Consider the following 17,219-nt stretch of genomic DNA (forward strand, 5'->3'; position numbering starts at 1 on the left):
GGCACGCGTCTCATGGGTAAGCGCGACACGCGAAAGAACTGGACACGGGGACGATGGCCAATACCAACATTTCAACCGAAATATGTCAATTTCGCCATCTATTGGCATTTGCTCCATAGTTCAGTTGACATTCGTTAGTATTGGTCACAGATTCTTTACGGCTCCAGAAGAGGCTGAGCTATATATCTGTCCCTTAGTACCTAAGAGGGCCAGTGCTGCCGCATTTCAGCCAGCGGCCCGGCCCGTTACCAGCGGAACAGGAGGCAAGGAAATCTAGAAGCTCTACTCAAAACGACAAAGAGACTGTGTCAATCTACGATAGACTTGGTAGACTTTGAGACTACCTTCATGATCATTGTGGCACCTCAGTTCCGGGTCAGAAGTTTTCTTGCTCTTTGAAGCGTTCTCAATGCCCTGTTCACCGTTTATCCATTTCTGGTATTAAACAATGCGAGCTCACTCAAAAGAACCTGAAGCGCGTGTACATATGATCGTGGAACAGTTTTGCTCGATTACCCTACCTACCCATCAAGGTTCTTCGTCAATACCGCTTTTACTTATTAGAAATACGTATATAATATGCCCTGGCTGGCGACGCCACTGGGGGACCATACAAGAAATATCCTTATCTCACAGCCAATATCTCACTTCGTGTGTCAATCGACTACCTCCTACCATTAACCAAATATCTAAATTGTATAATACGTCCAAAGGCCAGCAAGAGTCAGTTTGGGCAAGTATTGTAGATCTTACCAAGGACAGCTGACTCATCAGCCCCGCTATTGCAAGACAATATCTCTCAAGTGAAGCCTTCATCATGTTGATAAATCTCGATTTCTCCGATGCAAAGATGGGTTTCCTATCACAACGAGCCACAGAGGCAGTTGGTGGCCTAGATCTTCCATGGAGGTTCGCACCGAGAGGAGACTATGATGCAGATCATAACCCAGATGGTTTGATATCATTTGGCACAGCGGAACATGTACGAGAGCCTTTTAGCCAGAGCTTCAGAATGCTGACCATTCTAGGCTTTGGTAACAAAGGATTTGAAGGAGTTCACAGACAAGAATGTATGAGCGCATTCGACAATCCTGAAAAGCGGAACAGCTTATAACTCACGCACATAGGTCACCATCTCCCTAACAGATTTCCTCTATCGAGGTAGCCATGCAGGGGGTTCTCGCTTCCCCAAAGCATTAGCGGCCCACCTCAACGAATACCTTCAACCTTGTAGCCCTGTAACTCCTGATATGATTCGTTGCGTTGGTGCTGCTACCGCAATGCATGATATTCTCGCCTGGGGAGTCGCGGATCCCGGTGATGGCGTCTTGACCAGCAGGCCTGTATATGGCCGATTCGAGCTTGATTTCGGTAACATGTCTCAAGTCAGAGTCGTATACCCCAACAATAAGATAGAAGAAGCGTTCCAAGATGGTATTGTCGAAAAGTTCGAGGAGGCGTTGTTGCGCTCCCGAAAGGCCGGGGTCAATGTCAAGATGGTGATAATCGTTAATCCCCATAACCCCCTTGGTAAGAAACTATTGGTACGTCTCTGCCCAAAGACCTAATAGTTTTCAGGACGCTGTTATCATAAGTCGACGCTCATCAGTATAATGCAATTCTGCCAGAAACATAGACTGCATCTGCTGAGCGATGAAATATACGCCTGCTCCGTTTTCGACACAGATGAGCCGGCAGTCCCTTTCACCTCGATACTTTCAATTAATCCGACTGATCTTATAGATCCAGAACTTCTTCATGTCACTTATGGTCTTAGCAAAGACTTCGGTGCGGCTGGTCTTCGGCTTGGTGCCATAATCACTCGCAGCCAACCTGTCCTCCGGGCTATCGAAGCGGCCTTGAGATTCAACAACCCCTCTGGAGCTAGCTTAGCTATCGGAAGCGCCATGCTTGAGGATCGAGCGTGGTGTCGAGCTTTTATTGACTCTTCAAGACTAAAACTTGCCCAAGCACATCGCCATATTACGTCCCAGCTCCGTGACATGGGTATTAAGTACTTACCCGGCAGTAACGCAGGGTTCTTTATTTGGGTTGATCTATCCCCATACCTTCCATCCGACTTAGACGGAGAGTCGAATCAGGAATTTGCTCTCGCGAAAAGGTTGCATAAGATGGGTGTGTTTCTGCACCCCCGCGAGGAGCATTCTATCGAGCCAGGATGGTTCCGAATGGTATATTCGCAAGATCCAAGAACTGTTACCGAGGGGCTTCGGAGGTATGTTGATGGTTACTGCATTAATGACCAAGTGCCAATGCTAATAATTCTAGAATCCACAAAGCGATATCTTAGCCTGAATGGCAGTGGAAAAAGATGATCAAACTTATGACGGACAAATTCAAACAAGTGTCAGAAATTTCAAAGATAGAGGTAGAAAACAGCCAGCCATCATAGATAGGAATGTAAGTGGCTGTAGCTTTGATATCATGCTAGAAATCAACCCTCAGTCCGAGCGATGATGATTTGATAGCTTGTCTTGATGCACTTTTGTATCTGCCATCTACTGGCTAACAGCGTCCTCGAACTTCTTACCAGTCAACATGAGGAAGGCCTCGCGGTAGCGGTCTGCTGTAGCCTGAACGATGTCCTGGGGTAGCTCCACGCCCTCCTTGCCCTTTAGTCCTTCCTTAGTAAGCCAGTTGCGAATGAATTGCTTGTCAAAGCTGTCCTGGTCGCGGCCAGGCATGTAGCCGGCTGCTGGCCAGAATCGAGAAGAATCAGGGGTCAGAACCTCATCGACGAGGTAGATGTTTCCTTCTCCATCCTTGGCAAATTCAAACTTGGTGTCAGCCAAGAGAATGCCTCGCTCTTCGGCATACTTGGCAGCCTCCTCGTAGATCTTGAGGGAGAGTTCCTTCACACGGTCTGCAGTCTCACGATCACCAACCTCCTTCCAAGCGTCATCAGGGTGGATGTTCTCGTCGTGTTCTCCAGCATCAGCCTTGGTGCTTGGGGTCCAGAGAGGCTGCTTGAACTTTTGGGCTTCTTCCATGCCGGGCTCGACGGTGATGCCATGAACGGTTCCCTTCTGCTTGTACTCCTTGAAAGCTGAGCCTGTCAGGTAACCTCGCCTATAGGACTGTTAGTGCTTAAATGTCCCTATAGATTACGAAACTGAAGATCTATTTCATAGTCAAGGGAGGGTTTCGTGTGGTACTTTTGCATTGGGATGGGGGGGACGTACACAATTGATTCGATCTTGATGACAGAAAGCTTCTTCACGACCATCGAACGGTCCTTGATGGTCTTTGCTTCTTCGGGAGTAACGCCCTCGGGAATATCGAGACTGATGAAATGGGTGCGGAGGCCAGGAATGCGCTCTGTTAAGACTTGGAACCAATGAGCCGAGACAAGGGTCAAAATCTTGCCCTTGTCAGGGATTGGGTTCTTCAGAACAGCATCATACGCAGAGACACGGTCAGAGGCCACAAAGAGAAGAGTGTTCTTGTCTGGCAGCTCAAACAGGTCGCGCACTTTGCCCGAAGCAATCTTTTGAAAGCTTGGGAGCGTGATTTCCGTCAAAGCAGACATTGTGACTGAATTCGGTGGGTTTGACTTGATCAGGTTTGGCTTGTTGGAATAAAGTCAATTTGTGAGTGTCCAGGGTTAGTCACGGTTGTGATGATACCTGAAGGGAGGAAGTTGATGATGAGGTGACGAAAGTGTGAGGAGAAAAATTTAGCCTGTGACTTGGATACATCTTGGAAAGCTTCTCCACTGAGTCATAGAGGTATATGCCAGTGCGATTTCGCCATTGGAGACAGCTGACCAAAGTCTTTGATGGGAAAGCAGACTTTCCACCTGTGACGCATTCCTCCTCATAAATAACTGAACAAGAACCGATCGCACTTACTGACAGGGGCAACAAGAACGAGTCGCGTACAGTGTTTTACAGTGTCAAATGATGCTTCCGGCACGGTCTCACAAGGCTCCACTCGCATGATGTTATTGGCTACGGCTTGCTTCCATCCAGACTTCATTATCATTCAGTAAAATACCTAGAGTGAGTATTTTGAATGAGCAGATGTGATTCGGAGGCTTCTTTTATACCATAATGCAGTTTCTTGGCTCTTATTCGTCTCTTCTTCATATCAGGCCGAGTTTCTCTCGTGGATCGCCATATCTGTATCAGACTGTATGACAACTTTCATATGGTTGGCGACGAGTTTCGCGAGTATGAAGGCAAATGGAGCAACATTGGAATGCAAAGTGGCAGCGAGGATGTGTATTTTATCAGATTTCATGAATATCGAATCCCATTGCCAAAAGTGTTCGCAAGAACAATATGTATGGTATGATTGAAGACATCCACTTCCCTTTCGTCTCCGGTAACGTAGTCAAAGGAAAGAGGGAACATTGGAGATCCGATGCTAAACCTGGGCTGAACGATGTTCCTATATGAGTGCAATGGATGAAACTCGATCTCATTGTAAAGCTGTGCGAAAAATTACAGCATTCTAGATCAAGCACCTGTTATATCAGACGGGTCACATACATTTATCTACCTTTTGTTCAGGTAGTCATACTCCAGGAACATATGCTTCGCGAGAAGAAAATATTATTCTTTCAGCTTCTCGCACTTTTAAGTATCAGCCAATAGTCTCGACACACCATTGGCCTCCGCAAAATTAACCGCCCATCTTCTGACTGCTCCCCGCCTTACTCATAGATATGTTATTATCTGTTTCCGTCACTCAAGTCAACCGAGAGAACTGTCTATTTCCATTCCTAAAGCATGATACTAATATCATCAGGCATTCAATATAGATACTTTCTATCATAGCATCAAACCATGCATTCAGTTACAGACGGTGGCGTTAGTCCAACCGAATGCTGTCAAAGTCACATATCAATAGAATTAGCTTGAGTGCGACTTCCGAAGTTCAAATCTGAGAACGGCCAATCTACTGCATATAGTTTCAGCCTGATTGAGAACTTGTTGACGTGCTGCCGGCCATCCTAAGACTTTCCCCTGCAGTCTCTCAGCATGGCCACTTTACTGACTTTCTCATCCCTACCACGGTAATGCGCCTAACTCCGAGAGAAGTAGTAATGAATTAGGTACTAACTATAGGTGCTAATGTCCCGGAAGCATATTGAAAGGGGAAATTGATTGCAGAGTTTAGTTCTCAGAGATACCACCTCGATAAACTTGATGTCTTATACACGCGGTAATACTAAAACTCAGACTTTATCTAGCCCCAATTATTACTAAACGGTCGATAAATTAGAAACACGTCAATATTAATGCTTCCGGTTTGGCTCATGCGTCAAAAGCTTTCCAGTTGATCTCCTACCCGAATGGGAACTCATCTTCCGCCATGGACTAGGCATATGAGAGAGTACAAGTATATGGGTATTGAGTCATGTTTTAGGCTGTTTATAGGCTCGCATATCAAAAAACACCATGGCAAGGATCGTATCACAGACGTCACGGTAGCCTTCTTGCCTTTTCGTGTGGCAGACTCGTCCACGAACTCGGCATCTGTCCAATGCCCCAAGTAAGTTCATGCATGTTACTAATCATAATGGTTGTTTTCTCATTGCAGGGGATACTGAACCACTTTTTAAGCCTTGAGAAGAGTAAGTAATACATCCAACATTTTCTTATCAGGCTCGTATAATAATAAGTAAGATATATCATATTTCAAGAGTTGTGTCAAACCTTCTCTGATGTTTAAAGCCTGCCGAGTTCTGTGCCATGACCACATGAAGTGACACAAAGAAGTTGTATGGATAGCTTACGAAGCCACAAAAGACCAAACCCACCTCGAAAAACATATACTTGCTATTCAGCATTTACGTACGTAGTAATTAGGTAGCTTTAGATATTTCAAGAAAGTACGTGCATTGACCGGGTAGTCTGGCATTCGCCTGTGGCTACAAGTTTGGTTTCGACCTTAAATAAACGGTGATTCGGATGTCACTTATTGCTGATGACAGCTACTAGGCAAGATGATGTTCCTAAAGCTGTCCTCCGCGCTTATTCCCTTGTAAACGCTTGTCGGAGTGAGTAAGCCGAATATTGCTATAACATCAGATTGAATGATTCCTCTATTGTTCGTTGGTATCGGTTCATTCGGCTCGCCCCAGCTTCGGGTGTCCTCATACTGATTCAGTAACACCATGTTATATATGCCAGTGTCTGGAAATTGAAAGCTGAGGAAATTTTGTTGACCATACTGCCCATGTTAAATCGTATGTCATCAAATCAAAGAAGGGCCAAATAATCAAACACCCCACACTGGCTTATATTTCAGGACCTGTCCGATCAAAGTGGACCAAAGCGAGCCGTTTTAACAGTGAATATTGCAGATATCACAGCGTCGGCTTTGGATAAAACTACCGGCACTTCTTATCCCGTCTATGGTTGGTTCGAACCATTTTTACGAAGGGACGAATATCCCCCTGGCGCCGAGGGCTGGGAGGAGGCCGCGGGATCTGGCCGGGAGCAGAACATGCTGATCATGATTCGAGTCCGGTAGTTGATGGGAATCAGGATTCAACCAGGGATAGTCCCGGCTTTAATGGGAGATAGAATGCCTGGACGTCAACATGCATCCCTAGTGGCACCATGTTCTCCAAGTGTGGCCCTCGCTTGTGATGGATCCGCTAGGCTACTCCATCGAGAAATCATTTCCAGGCACTCGCGGCAAGATTGGATGGATTATGCCCACTGAACTTGACTGGGATTGAAATCCTGTGAAGGCTTCAGCTCTTGTCTTTTTTGTGGCTACAAGACTAACTTAGTTTTCTTAGCGTAAGGCTTAAGCTCAGCCGATGCTAGGTCGATGTCAGCATGAATGGTCCATGGATCAGTGTCTTGATCAAATGCCCATCACCGAGGTACCGCAATCGCAAATCGTTGATTCAATCACTGCAAATCTTGGCAAGAAGTTGTGTGGCAATCCTGGTGTGTTTGGAACTCATCGACGTAGAGGATCAACGACCAACCAATACATAATACGAAGCGATATTGTGCTCGACTCGGCTCGACTCGGCTCGTCTCGGTAGGTGAGTGACCGTGAGTCCCTTGGACCAGGCCAAGGAAGTCAACCGGAGAATAGACCTCTCTACTGGGCTTGAAGGCTCCAGGATGAGCTGTGGGGAAGTATTATTGGCTGCTGCGTATCAAAGTGCGTATCATCCACTATTCGCCTACAGCAACAAGATTCAAACAGTAAAGCGCGTGGGGAGTTGAAAAATAGAAATGATTGCTGAGGTTCATGGTGGATGATACGCACTACACGAGTCCAGTCCAATACAATATCTTGAGCAATGCTGAGTTTTCAGCCCTTCTCTCAGCTTCTATACCTAGTGCCTAGGCTGAAAATTGATTTGCGTCAAAGCACATCCCAAGCTTCATAGATAGCGAGCGAATTGCCCAAAGCTCAAACCATGGTCATGATCTAAATATCATCCTAGTAGAATCGGCACCTCCCGCCATCCCTGCCCCTTGCATTGCCGTTCCTCGACCAATCACGGTCGATCCATCCGTCTCATAACCGCTTCGAGGCCTCTTAGGCGCGGTTGCAGAAGCAAGCAAGCAAACAAGCAAGAATGTCTCCTCTTCACTCATTCTCAACATGCAGGTGTTGCTTATGTAGAAGGTAAAACCCCTACCAGTCAGGCACCCACCCATATCATCCCCGGGGCTTTTGCCTCGTTTCTACATTGTCTATTGTCATGCATACCTAACATTTCGAGTTTTGCGCTGCCGGTCTTCCTGTGGATGTTTGATCGTCGGGTTCGCGAGGCCAAGTAACGCTAACATATAGACATCACGCAGAGTTCCAGACGCTCCCACGCACGCAGGTCGTCTTGGCCATTTTCGTTGTGATGCCCGCTCGTCGATGTCGTTCTAAGCCTCCCCCTTGTGCTTGTTTCTGGTCTCCTCGACCCAGCTTGTACTGAGCAGCACTCAAGGAGGAGCTGACTGAACTACAAACTACTAACTTATAAAGCCACGACGCGAGTGCCATGGACCTGGTGCCAACTACATACTAAACTGCAGATCAACGCTTCCTTGCCGATCAGCTGCGCGCGCGGTCAATCTGATCGGGCAGTTTAATACCCTTAACACCCTCGTCTTATGAGCCAATCGCCTCCTCACCTGATCTTCCTATCCTAGGTATGCTTGGATCTCCACCAGCACACCTCATTACCTTCTCCTCTTCTGCTCATTAAGCACTTGCGCTTGTAGCTCCACGGATCTCATGCAGAGTATTCCTGCCTACCTACCTAAGCGACTTATCTGTACTGCTTTGAGTAGTGCAAGTGAAGCGCACCGCTTCGTGCTGACCTGCTGCTACGCATTGCTTTTTGTTGGCTGGACGGCGTCGCGTACCACTACCTGGGCTGGGCTGGGCTGTCTAAGGGCAGTACTTTTCGCCCTGTAGCCAATCTCCCGCTCCCGCCCCCTACCAAGGTAATCGGTCTCGATTCTAGAAGCTCGTTGATACTAAGTCAATTGCAATCTAATACAGTATACAAGACACAAGGGTTCAGTTCAGTTTCACCAGGATACGGGCTACGATCGGTACGCAACGACATCGGCATCATCATCAGCATCAGCCATTGGCGTTTAGAGTACAGCGCATTTTGTCGTTTGTTTGATTGTCTTTTTGTAACCTTGCTTGTTGCGGCACCGGCACCAGCACGCTTGTTTTCTACTAGACCTCTAGTGACTGCCATCGTTTCTTCGTATCTCACCACTTGCCGGAGTGGAAACATGGAGTCCTCCGTCCCAGTCGTCAAACGACGAGCCTCAATTGCTTGCTGCCGGTAGATGAGCCTGTCTCGTGTCCGTTGCGTAATCGTTTGCTGACCCTATGCCACAGATGCCGGCAAATGAGGAGTAAATGTGTCCGCGACCGTGGCCAGCCTCTCTGTAAGGCCTGCTTAGACGCAGGGGTCAAGGAAGGCGAATGGTAGGCTTCCCATATCGTATCTCTGAAACTTTGTCTGAATCTCTGTACAATAGCGTCTTCAGGCCACGAGGCCAACGAGATATTGATCGAGAGCGACGGCGTCCGCGTGTTGCTCGCAAAAGGACTGCCAAGACAACTCGACAGGATCTGGGACGATTACAATGTGAGAGTCTTGCCCCAGGCACACTGAGTAACGGATGGGAAAATCTGCCTCCGCTACCAGAAATCGTTGATGGCATAAACCAGTTCACGCAGCATTACTTTCAACTCGGTTTCATTCCTAAAGAACAATTTCCCCGGCGTATTCTCAAAGATCGCACGTCGGTTAGCGTCTTTCTCGTTGTCAGTATTCTTAGTATTTCAGCTCGCCTCAGTCGTCCTCTATCAAGGCGGTATGGATCCGGCATCAAGGCATCCGAGTTTTTTATGAAGCGGGCGACAGAAATTGCACTCGGCGAAATATTTCCGACCAAAAATACACTAGAGAACTGCCAGGCCTTTTATCTTCTTAGTATCGCACAGCAAGGGAATGGACTCAAAGATGAGAGCCATGTACGTGTGGAAGACCTGAACAACCGCCTCGTTACTGACTTGATAGACGAGCATGGGCCTTGCTCTTCGAATTGCGTCTGCAATCAAGCTGCATTTGGAACAGACTTATGCTTATGAGACTTCGAACCCTACGCCTGATGCCATCATTCTTCGCGAATCCGCACGGAGGACTCTGGTAAGTCATGCCAAATAAACAAACGTTAGTGATACAGCTGAATATAATGTACCCAGTGGATGTTACATAGTCAGGATCAGCTACACTCATGCTCTTCCTCACCCATCTCTCTCGCTGCTTCGGATATCGATGCCCTACTACCTTGTGATGAAGAAGACTTCGCCAATGGGCGAGAACCTCCTTCGCGAGCTGCTCTTGAAGGTACCCCGCGTGCTATCAAAGACCCAAGCCTGGTCAACGATCCAAACCGGTCTCTTTTCGGTACTCTTATTCAAGCACACGGATTCTGGGGCGTTGTCATACGGGGTGCAGTCAACTATACCCCATACTCTTGTCCATGGGACCCAGAGAGCAAGTTTGTCAAAATCTCGACAAAGCTTGATCAGTGGGAAACAAGCTTGCCTCCCAGCCATCAATGGAGTAGGGCATGGCTTTCTGAGTACAAGGCCAAAGCACAGGATCTGGTATGCGGCCCCTTTTATAACAAACCAAGCCACTAACAACCCAGGCATATCTCGGGGTCACAATGATTCCGCGACTTTGCAATATCGTTCTCCGTCGCCCATACTTGGAGTGGTAAGTTCAGACAAGCAGCACATAATGCCAGGTCTAATATGCTGTAGTATCCTGACTTCATCACCCGAATATCACCAGAGGCCGTTGGTCTTTAACCAGATAGCCTGCGATCTTTTCAACAATGTTCTTAGACTTTACGAGCAAATCGACGCCCAGTTTCTTGGACGCTCCTCAGATGAAAGTGTCGGTGCACAAATGGCCGCCTTTTGTGTCTACACTTGCGGCCTTTTTTCTATATATCTTTGGCGCTATCCTAACTGTAAGTTATCCTGACTGAAAACGATATATAACCTAGGTATTGACCCTCTTCGTCTTATCTAGTTCTGAACGTCACATGCGACGGGCAAAAGATGTTTCTACGCAGCCTGGATATTCTGATGGAATGCAAAGAGGTCTGGCCTCTTGCTTCTCGTTGGGTCGATGCCTTGAGACGCTTTGCTCGAGATCCTGACAGTTCATTTAAAAGCGAAAATGGAATGGCGGATGGCAGAGACCCAACCCACAATCCATTGACTCACCTTCCTGCGATCACGCCGATATCATCTGGCGCTTCGCCTGCTTCGTCCTTGTACACTCGACAAAGCAATTCCCTTGCTTCCAGTTCCATTGCTCTGCAATCTCCATCTCCAAACGATATCTCTGTGCCCATATCTACGACTCATATTTTGCCCTCTCATTTTTCTCAACCTCAAATCCAACAACAGCTACAGATTCATTCCCATCCTCATCAGCTACCGCTATCGGTAATACCACAGCAGCAGGCTTTTGTTCCACCTCAGCTTTACATGACTCCTGATAACATTGCCAACTTTGGCATGGTCCTGGGGGGCTTTAACCCCAGTGCTGTCCAAGCTTATCCGATAGCATCGCAGGGTAACGCCTCGTTAGCAACCAGCATCCCAACAGCTATGGACATCACTAGTGGGCCACTGGACCCTCCTCCAGACGGCTTCTTGGACGAGTTGAACTATTATTCGTACGGATCTCAGGAATGGATACCGGCAAGTAACTTGTTCGAAGGCTATAAGTGATTTCTCATGGCTCTGTATGGGATCTAATGGTTGCAAGAAGGAAATGTTGCAGTGCAGTGATCGTCTCCATTCCTACGTTGGACAGACGGGCAGTAAAATGACACAGTTTTTATAGGGTATGTTAGATGAACTTATTTCATATCTGGTCATTTTCCTTACACTTCAAATTCAGATGAAATTGAAAACCATGGGGATTATTTGTCACATATAGATTAGACTGTTCTCTTCTTTATAGGCAAGAAGGGACATAAGCTTGTCATCTTATTTCATGACCAAGAACCTTCGTATGATCCGACATATGAAGGGTGAATTCCACCATGACTTGAAACCACCTGACAAACAGATTCAGATGCCAAGCCTTCATTTCATTTGTGGTAATTGCTACGTATGGCTTGGATTCATCAGCACAAGATGGCATATCACAACGTCTTGCATGTGTCCGTGGGTTCATGAATTGTGTGAGAGCCAACGATTGTTTGACTATCGACAGCTACAGACGAGCTCACTTGATACTCTAGTCCGAAGGTTCCATTTCAACGTGTCTTCGCTCAACTCTAGGGGTCCCCTACACACTCCGAATTTTCAAACCACTCCTCAAGAATCCCACCATGTTCCACAAAGGTGGTTTATCCGAGTACGCCGTCCTAAGCGTTCCCTAACACTTGAAAGGGAATCCAAGACAGACTCCATGGGCCGCGACAACCAGGACTGCAAAAGCAGAACAAAAAAGAGTAATAAACCGGCCGCCTTGACTCCCTATCCTCTACATGAATTGTGGGCCGCCGCCGCTTTTCATCCTCGCAGGGCATACATGACTTCTCTATTCCATCATTGCATCTGAATAAATAAAACAAAATGGACTGTGTAGTGTAGTGTAGTGTAGTGTAGTGATATGATAGGGGAATGAATACATCATGTAGCGATGAATATGCCAGGTGAAGCGTCATAAGGGGGTATTTGAATTACTGCAGTGTCGTATGGGGTCTATATACATGCAAGGGTCGTGGGGATCGTGCTATGACTGGGGAGGGGGAGGGGAGCATTTATTTGTGGCGGCGATCGCTCGCCTTGGATTGGAGATAAGAGTCTGAGTGCCAGATCAGTTGGCCATGACGGCCTGAGAGCCACCCAGTTGGCGTTTAACCTGCTCCCGGGCCCAGCGGGCGGTCTCGATGGTTCGGGGCTGGAATTCCCGGTTGGTCTTGGTCTCCTTGATCATAACGGTGAGCCAGTCTTGGCGGAAAGCGTCAACCAGTTGGCCGTCGGGATAGGCATCAGCAAGGTCACTGTTTAAGTTAGCATAGTTCATGCAAATTGCTGGGCTAGAACAGCTTACCCAATAACGCCCATGGAAGCCCGCATCAAGGATTCGCTTCGGTTCATATCACTAGCGATAATGCTGAGGGCGTTGAAGATGAGAGGGACGTATTGCTGGAGAGCTTGTGCTATGACGTGTCAGTAACGATTGCATACCAGACGGACAGGACGACATACTCTTCTCGCTGACCTTCATGGCGCCAATAATTCCGCCCCAGGCATCCATAATACCCTCGCGGAGGGAGACGACATAGTCGTACATCTCGTAGGGGCCCTCGGGAGAAGCGGTAACAGTTGTAGCTTGCTCGAGAACCTGGGCAACTACGGACAAATATGTCTCGAAGTGGCCACCGATGGCACCAGCAATGTCGCCAAAGCATTGTAGGATAGCAGGCTTGAATTGGTTGGCCAGAGTGGTACTCTGCGGTTGGTTAGATATGCCAGGACACACAAATAGGGGGATACATACCCTGAGGTTGTTGAGGAGGTAGTTCATGAAGTTATCGCAGTAAGGCTGGCTGCGCTCGCCCAGAGATCGAGTAATGTCGCTGACCAGACCAATAGCCATGGAGCAGAGACTGGGCTCGTCCTGGTTTCCGAGGGCGTTGTACAGGAATGGGGCAAAGGCATCCATGTACTTGACGAAATCCTCCTCCATGGCAGTGGAAAGAGCGCTGATGGTAGCGAAAACGGCATCAGGAACGCTAGACTTTCCACCGACGCTGTTGAGGATCTGAAGAAGAATTTGCATGATACGATCACCCTGAGGAATGATCTCCTTGTCAAGGCGAGAGATGATAGCCTGGAGGACAGTGCACAGGCTGTTCTGCATCTCCTCAAGAGTGATCTTGTCCTCAACACTTACGACCTGGTTCTGGAGAGGAACAGTCTCTTCGAGTCTCTTGATGATTACATCAGAGAGAGAGGCTACTGGCTGCAAGCTTTCGGAAGCAGCGTTCTGCACAAAAACGTTGAGAACCTCATAAGCAGCGGTTCGCACTGAGGTCTCAGTTTCTGTGCGAGCAGTAACATCCAGCAGAGAGCTGACGGCATTGTTGAAGTGGGGGGTGATAGCGTTAGAAGAAGCACCGAGATCACCGGCAAAACGTTCAGCCAAGTTCATAAGGGCCCAACAGCATGAGGGTGCCATCTTGGCGCTGCTGAGAAGACCCTTGAAGAGCGACTCGATCAGAGTAGGGAGTTGCGTCTGAGGGTCAATGGCCTCGGAGCATGCCTCGGTGATTCTGCCCAGGGCATACGCAGTCGAGTCCTTAACATGCAGGGACTGATCGTCCATCATCGTAATGAGGATAGGCAGGGCCTGCTTGACGATAGGGTCCAGGACCTTCTCGTCAGGACCCTCCATGATAGCGCCGAAAGCAGATACAGCAGCATCTCGGTTATGCCAGTCCTCGTGACGTAGGTTGCCCTCAACAAACTGAAGGACAGGTGTGATGATCGTAGCGCCGACGGCCTGTGCGTACAGCTGCAGACACTGGTAAGCAGCGCGGGACAGGTTGTACTCGTCGTCGGTGGCGTCCTCGTCCTGCTTGGTGAGGAGAAGTAGGAGAACCGGTACGACTTCGTTGGCAGCAACGCGGGCAAAGTTGTAGAAAGGGCGCATCTGGTCAGAGCTTTCTACTTGGGCGTTGTCATCCTCGATGGAGATCTCCTCTTCGCAAACGGTACTCCAGAACTCAACAGCCAACTTCGCGACATCCTCGTCATCGGACTTCATGCCAAGAATGGTAAGACCAAACAAGGCCTTCTCCATATAGAATCGCATGTTCTCGTAGTAAAGGGCCATGATTCGGTTGAGACAGCCAAAGGCGCCCTGTTGTATCCTTGAGTCGTCGGCTTGTGTGGCCTCGCAGACGACCTGCATAATGTAGTTTCGCTCTCCCTCGTGCTTAAAGTTGTTGCCGACAAATTCGAGCGAGTCACCAAGGGCAGTGATGGCAGCGAGGCGAACCTCGATGTTTGTTTCCTCCTTTCGGGCTCCTTGCACAACAGCAGTCAGAATAGCATTTGAGTGTGTTACCAAAGCCCCGCGCAGTTCAGCATCTTGGCTCTCGCAGATGTAGCCAATGGTGGTCAAAGAAGACTGCTTCTGGTGGTCCGCACCCTCGCTCACATTCTTGACAAGGAAAGGTAGCAGATCGTTCCACTGGCCACGGGGCAACTCGATAGCGGCAATAGAAGAAATAACCTGGGCGGCGGCAGTGCCAGCCTGGGTGTTGGAAGAGTTAAGAGTCTGGAGGGTGAGCTCTTTGACCCTGTTCTTGGTCTCGTCGTCTGTTTGCTGGAGCCATTTCGCTTGCAATTCCTGATGACGAGCAAAGTCTCGGGTTGTGAAGGCGTTCTTTAGGGCGATACCGGCAGCAGCTCTGATAGAGCCATCGGCAGAGTCGTTTGCTAACTCTTGTACGAGGGTTGCGAGGTATAGGGGCTAGTAAATCGTCAGTCGTCATTCGAGCGGAGGGAGGATCAGGGGTGCCATACAAAGTTGCTCTCAGCGGCTTGGGTAAGTTGCTGCTCGGCAGCATTTCGCAGGTTCGCATCTGACAAAAGTTAGCATTGGTTCGCTTCACTCGCAGATAACTGCTTAAGTTTCAATCGGCGGGGAGGTGTGGGATACTGACCAGGCGACAGCGAATTTGCGAGCACCTGGTTTATCTCTGAGCTCGACATTTTTGCGATTTTAACAACGGCTCGTCATGCGGTTTCGGAAGGTATCAATAATGAGCGAGGCGCAGAAAGGCGTAAATGTGTGAGAATGAAAAAGAAGAAGGAAAAAATAGAGCCTTTGGTTAGGCGCACGTGTCGATAAGTTTGGCAGATGGAAGAGAGAACTGTTCTGGATGAGGCGGAGAGGCGGGGGTTTTTTCCCACGACGGGGGGCTCAGGCCAGGAGAGGAAAAGAACGGGTATGAGGGTCGAACGAGCTTGGCGGGCCAAAAACCGATGGGACGGGGCCTTGTTTGATTTGATGGGCTTTGAGATGCTTGATTGCTAGCAAAGCGTTGGTGAAGGAAGAGAGAGTCCTGGCTTTAGACAAAAGAAGTGTTGATATTCTACGGCTTGATGTTACAGGAGAGGAAAAAGTTAACCTCTTGGATCAAAGGTTTGATGATGACAATCGGCAGCCCGCTCCTGCCTTCAAAGTTGCTACCGCCACTTATTCCCACACTGTATTGCACTGTGCAGACGTGATCTGTGAGAGGCGGCTGTTTTTCACCAACGAGCAGCAACATTTGGTGCCTGATTTGATGTTTAGGGGTATGCAATTACAAGGGATGCAGGCATATGTTAACTCAGGCTGCAGTTGTCGATGAGAGTGAGAATCGCAGCGACGAGCAGGACTGAGGATGCTGTGATTCATCACCTGTATATAGTCTCCCTGCTGATGCGTCACAGCCCTGAGCCTCACTGTGACTACTGTACGTACATCCAATACCTTTCCCTACCTTGAGGTCGATAGGACCCCTCCACACCGACGGCCATGCCCTTCTTTTGCTGCGGGACCTTGTGGCAAACGCCATCATACTTTCCTGGCTCGTGCGAATATATCTGCTGCAGGTTTCGTTTTGTTTTGTTTACTATGAGACGATACATGAGACTCTGGGCTGCTTTTGGGGTCTCGTGACCTTAGGTGCTTATGCACGCTGTCGCTTGTCTTGATTCAGGTTTACTCTGGACTGCTGTTAGTTCCAATGCGCAGAACCTCCACTATGAACACATAATTCAAACCTGCTTTCATTACTTACACTGGGAGGCAGGGAAAACTTCGCTTAATCTCTTAATAGGTCAACAGTCGCACTGTACGCCTTTTATACAGTGCCCCGCGGTAGAGAAATTCACACCATGCTTAGTTGGCACAGTGCCAATTAATAGCAAGCAAGGTATCTCCCTCAGGGCTTCCTTACGGTACTTGAGTCCAGGCATCCATAACAAATGCCATTCAGGGCCCTGGCTACTAAGGTACCTTACCTTTTGGTGGGAGTTTAAAGTTAGGTACCTACCTAAGCATAACACAAACCATCCCTTCGAATAGTTCCTGCTAAAGATATTCATTTTGTAAATGAAATTATCACTTCACTTAGCTCACACATAATCTGATGAACCCCCCTTTACTTTCCTTAGTTTTTCTTTTCTTCTGTTTGTGTTGATTTCTTTTCCAAGTAAATAGTTCCACTCTTCCACGGCAACCAACGCCGCCAGCCTTGCCACGCTGGGTAACTCCTTTATTTGTATCCAGTTCCACGGCGGATGCATTTTGGGCCACTATGAAAATGAAGCTGACTTGTCAGATTCAGGGCTCATGTTCGATATTCGCTTCGTCTTGGGATTTGGATCTTCCATGTGTTTCCAGGGGTCCAGTCTGGGGAAATTTCGTTGCTTGGGCCCTGCTCCCACTACTTTAGTACACGGCCATTATATCATGAGAGCACTGGCAATATCTACTTCTCCTAACCGAGCCGTTTTACGATAGCCCAGTCTGTCTTATTGCCTGTCAGTTTGTTCTCACAGTAAGGTGCACTGATTTCGGTTTATAACTCCGTAATAAATCTCACAGTTTCCATGTTTGGATACGTCTGTGCCCTTCACAGCATCGGGGA

General features: G+C 48.2%; 4 protein-coding genes across 4 annotated transcripts; 2 read left to right on the forward strand and 2 right to left on the reverse strand.

Annotated features, from left to right (window-relative positions):
- Positions 1-817: 817 nt before the first annotated feature.
- Positions 818-2,311, forward strand: FPRO_03200 (uncharacterized protein; the record flags this gene model as incomplete). The annotated part of the gene is made up of 5 exons (XM_031226614.1): positions 818-982; positions 1,029-1,070; positions 1,128-1,530; positions 1,579-2,236; positions 2,290-2,311. The coding sequence occupies 5 exons, from the start codon at positions 818-820 to the stop codon at positions 2,309-2,311; spliced, it is 1,290 nt and encodes a 429-aa protein (XP_031077133.1).
- A 208-nt stretch (positions 2,312-2,519) lies between these two features.
- FPRO_03199 (putative phosphoribosylaminoimidazole-succinocarboxamide synthase) lies at positions 2,520-3,550 on the reverse strand (the record flags this gene model as incomplete). Its single annotated transcript, XM_031226615.1, has 2 exons — positions 2,520-3,090; positions 3,204-3,550. The coding sequence occupies 2 exons, from the start codon at positions 3,548-3,550 to the stop codon at positions 2,520-2,522; spliced, it is 918 nt and encodes a 305-aa protein (XP_031077134.1).
- A 5,200-nt stretch (positions 3,551-8,750) lies between these two features.
- Positions 8,751-11,283, forward strand: FPRO_03198 (uncharacterized protein; the record flags this gene model as incomplete). The annotated part of the gene is made up of 8 exons (XM_031226616.1): positions 8,751-8,803; positions 8,860-8,949; positions 9,003-9,501; positions 9,548-9,676; positions 9,733-10,140; positions 10,185-10,252; positions 10,300-10,511; positions 10,574-11,283. 8 exons carry the CDS (start codon positions 8,751-8,753, stop codon positions 11,281-11,283), a joined length of 2,169 nt encoding a protein of 722 aa, XP_031077135.1.
- Positions 11,284-12,382: 1,099 nt separating this feature from the next.
- Positions 12,383-15,291, reverse strand: FPRO_03197 (putative KAP95 protein; the record flags this gene model as incomplete). The annotated part of the gene is made up of 6 exons (XM_031226618.1): positions 12,383-12,569; positions 12,620-12,728; positions 12,778-13,021; positions 13,070-15,049; positions 15,103-15,161; positions 15,243-15,291. The coding sequence occupies 6 exons, from the start codon at positions 15,289-15,291 to the stop codon at positions 12,383-12,385; spliced, it is 2,628 nt and encodes an 875-aa protein (XP_031077136.1).
- Between the last annotated feature and the right edge of the window lie 1,928 nt (positions 15,292-17,219).

The sequence above is a fragment of the Fusarium proliferatum genome, assembly GCF_900067095.1.
Source record: "Fusarium proliferatum ET1 genome assembly, contig: FPRO_scaffold002, whole genome shotgun sequence".
NCBI lineage: Eukaryota > Fungi > Ascomycota > Sordariomycetes > Hypocreales > Nectriaceae > Fusarium > Fusarium proliferatum.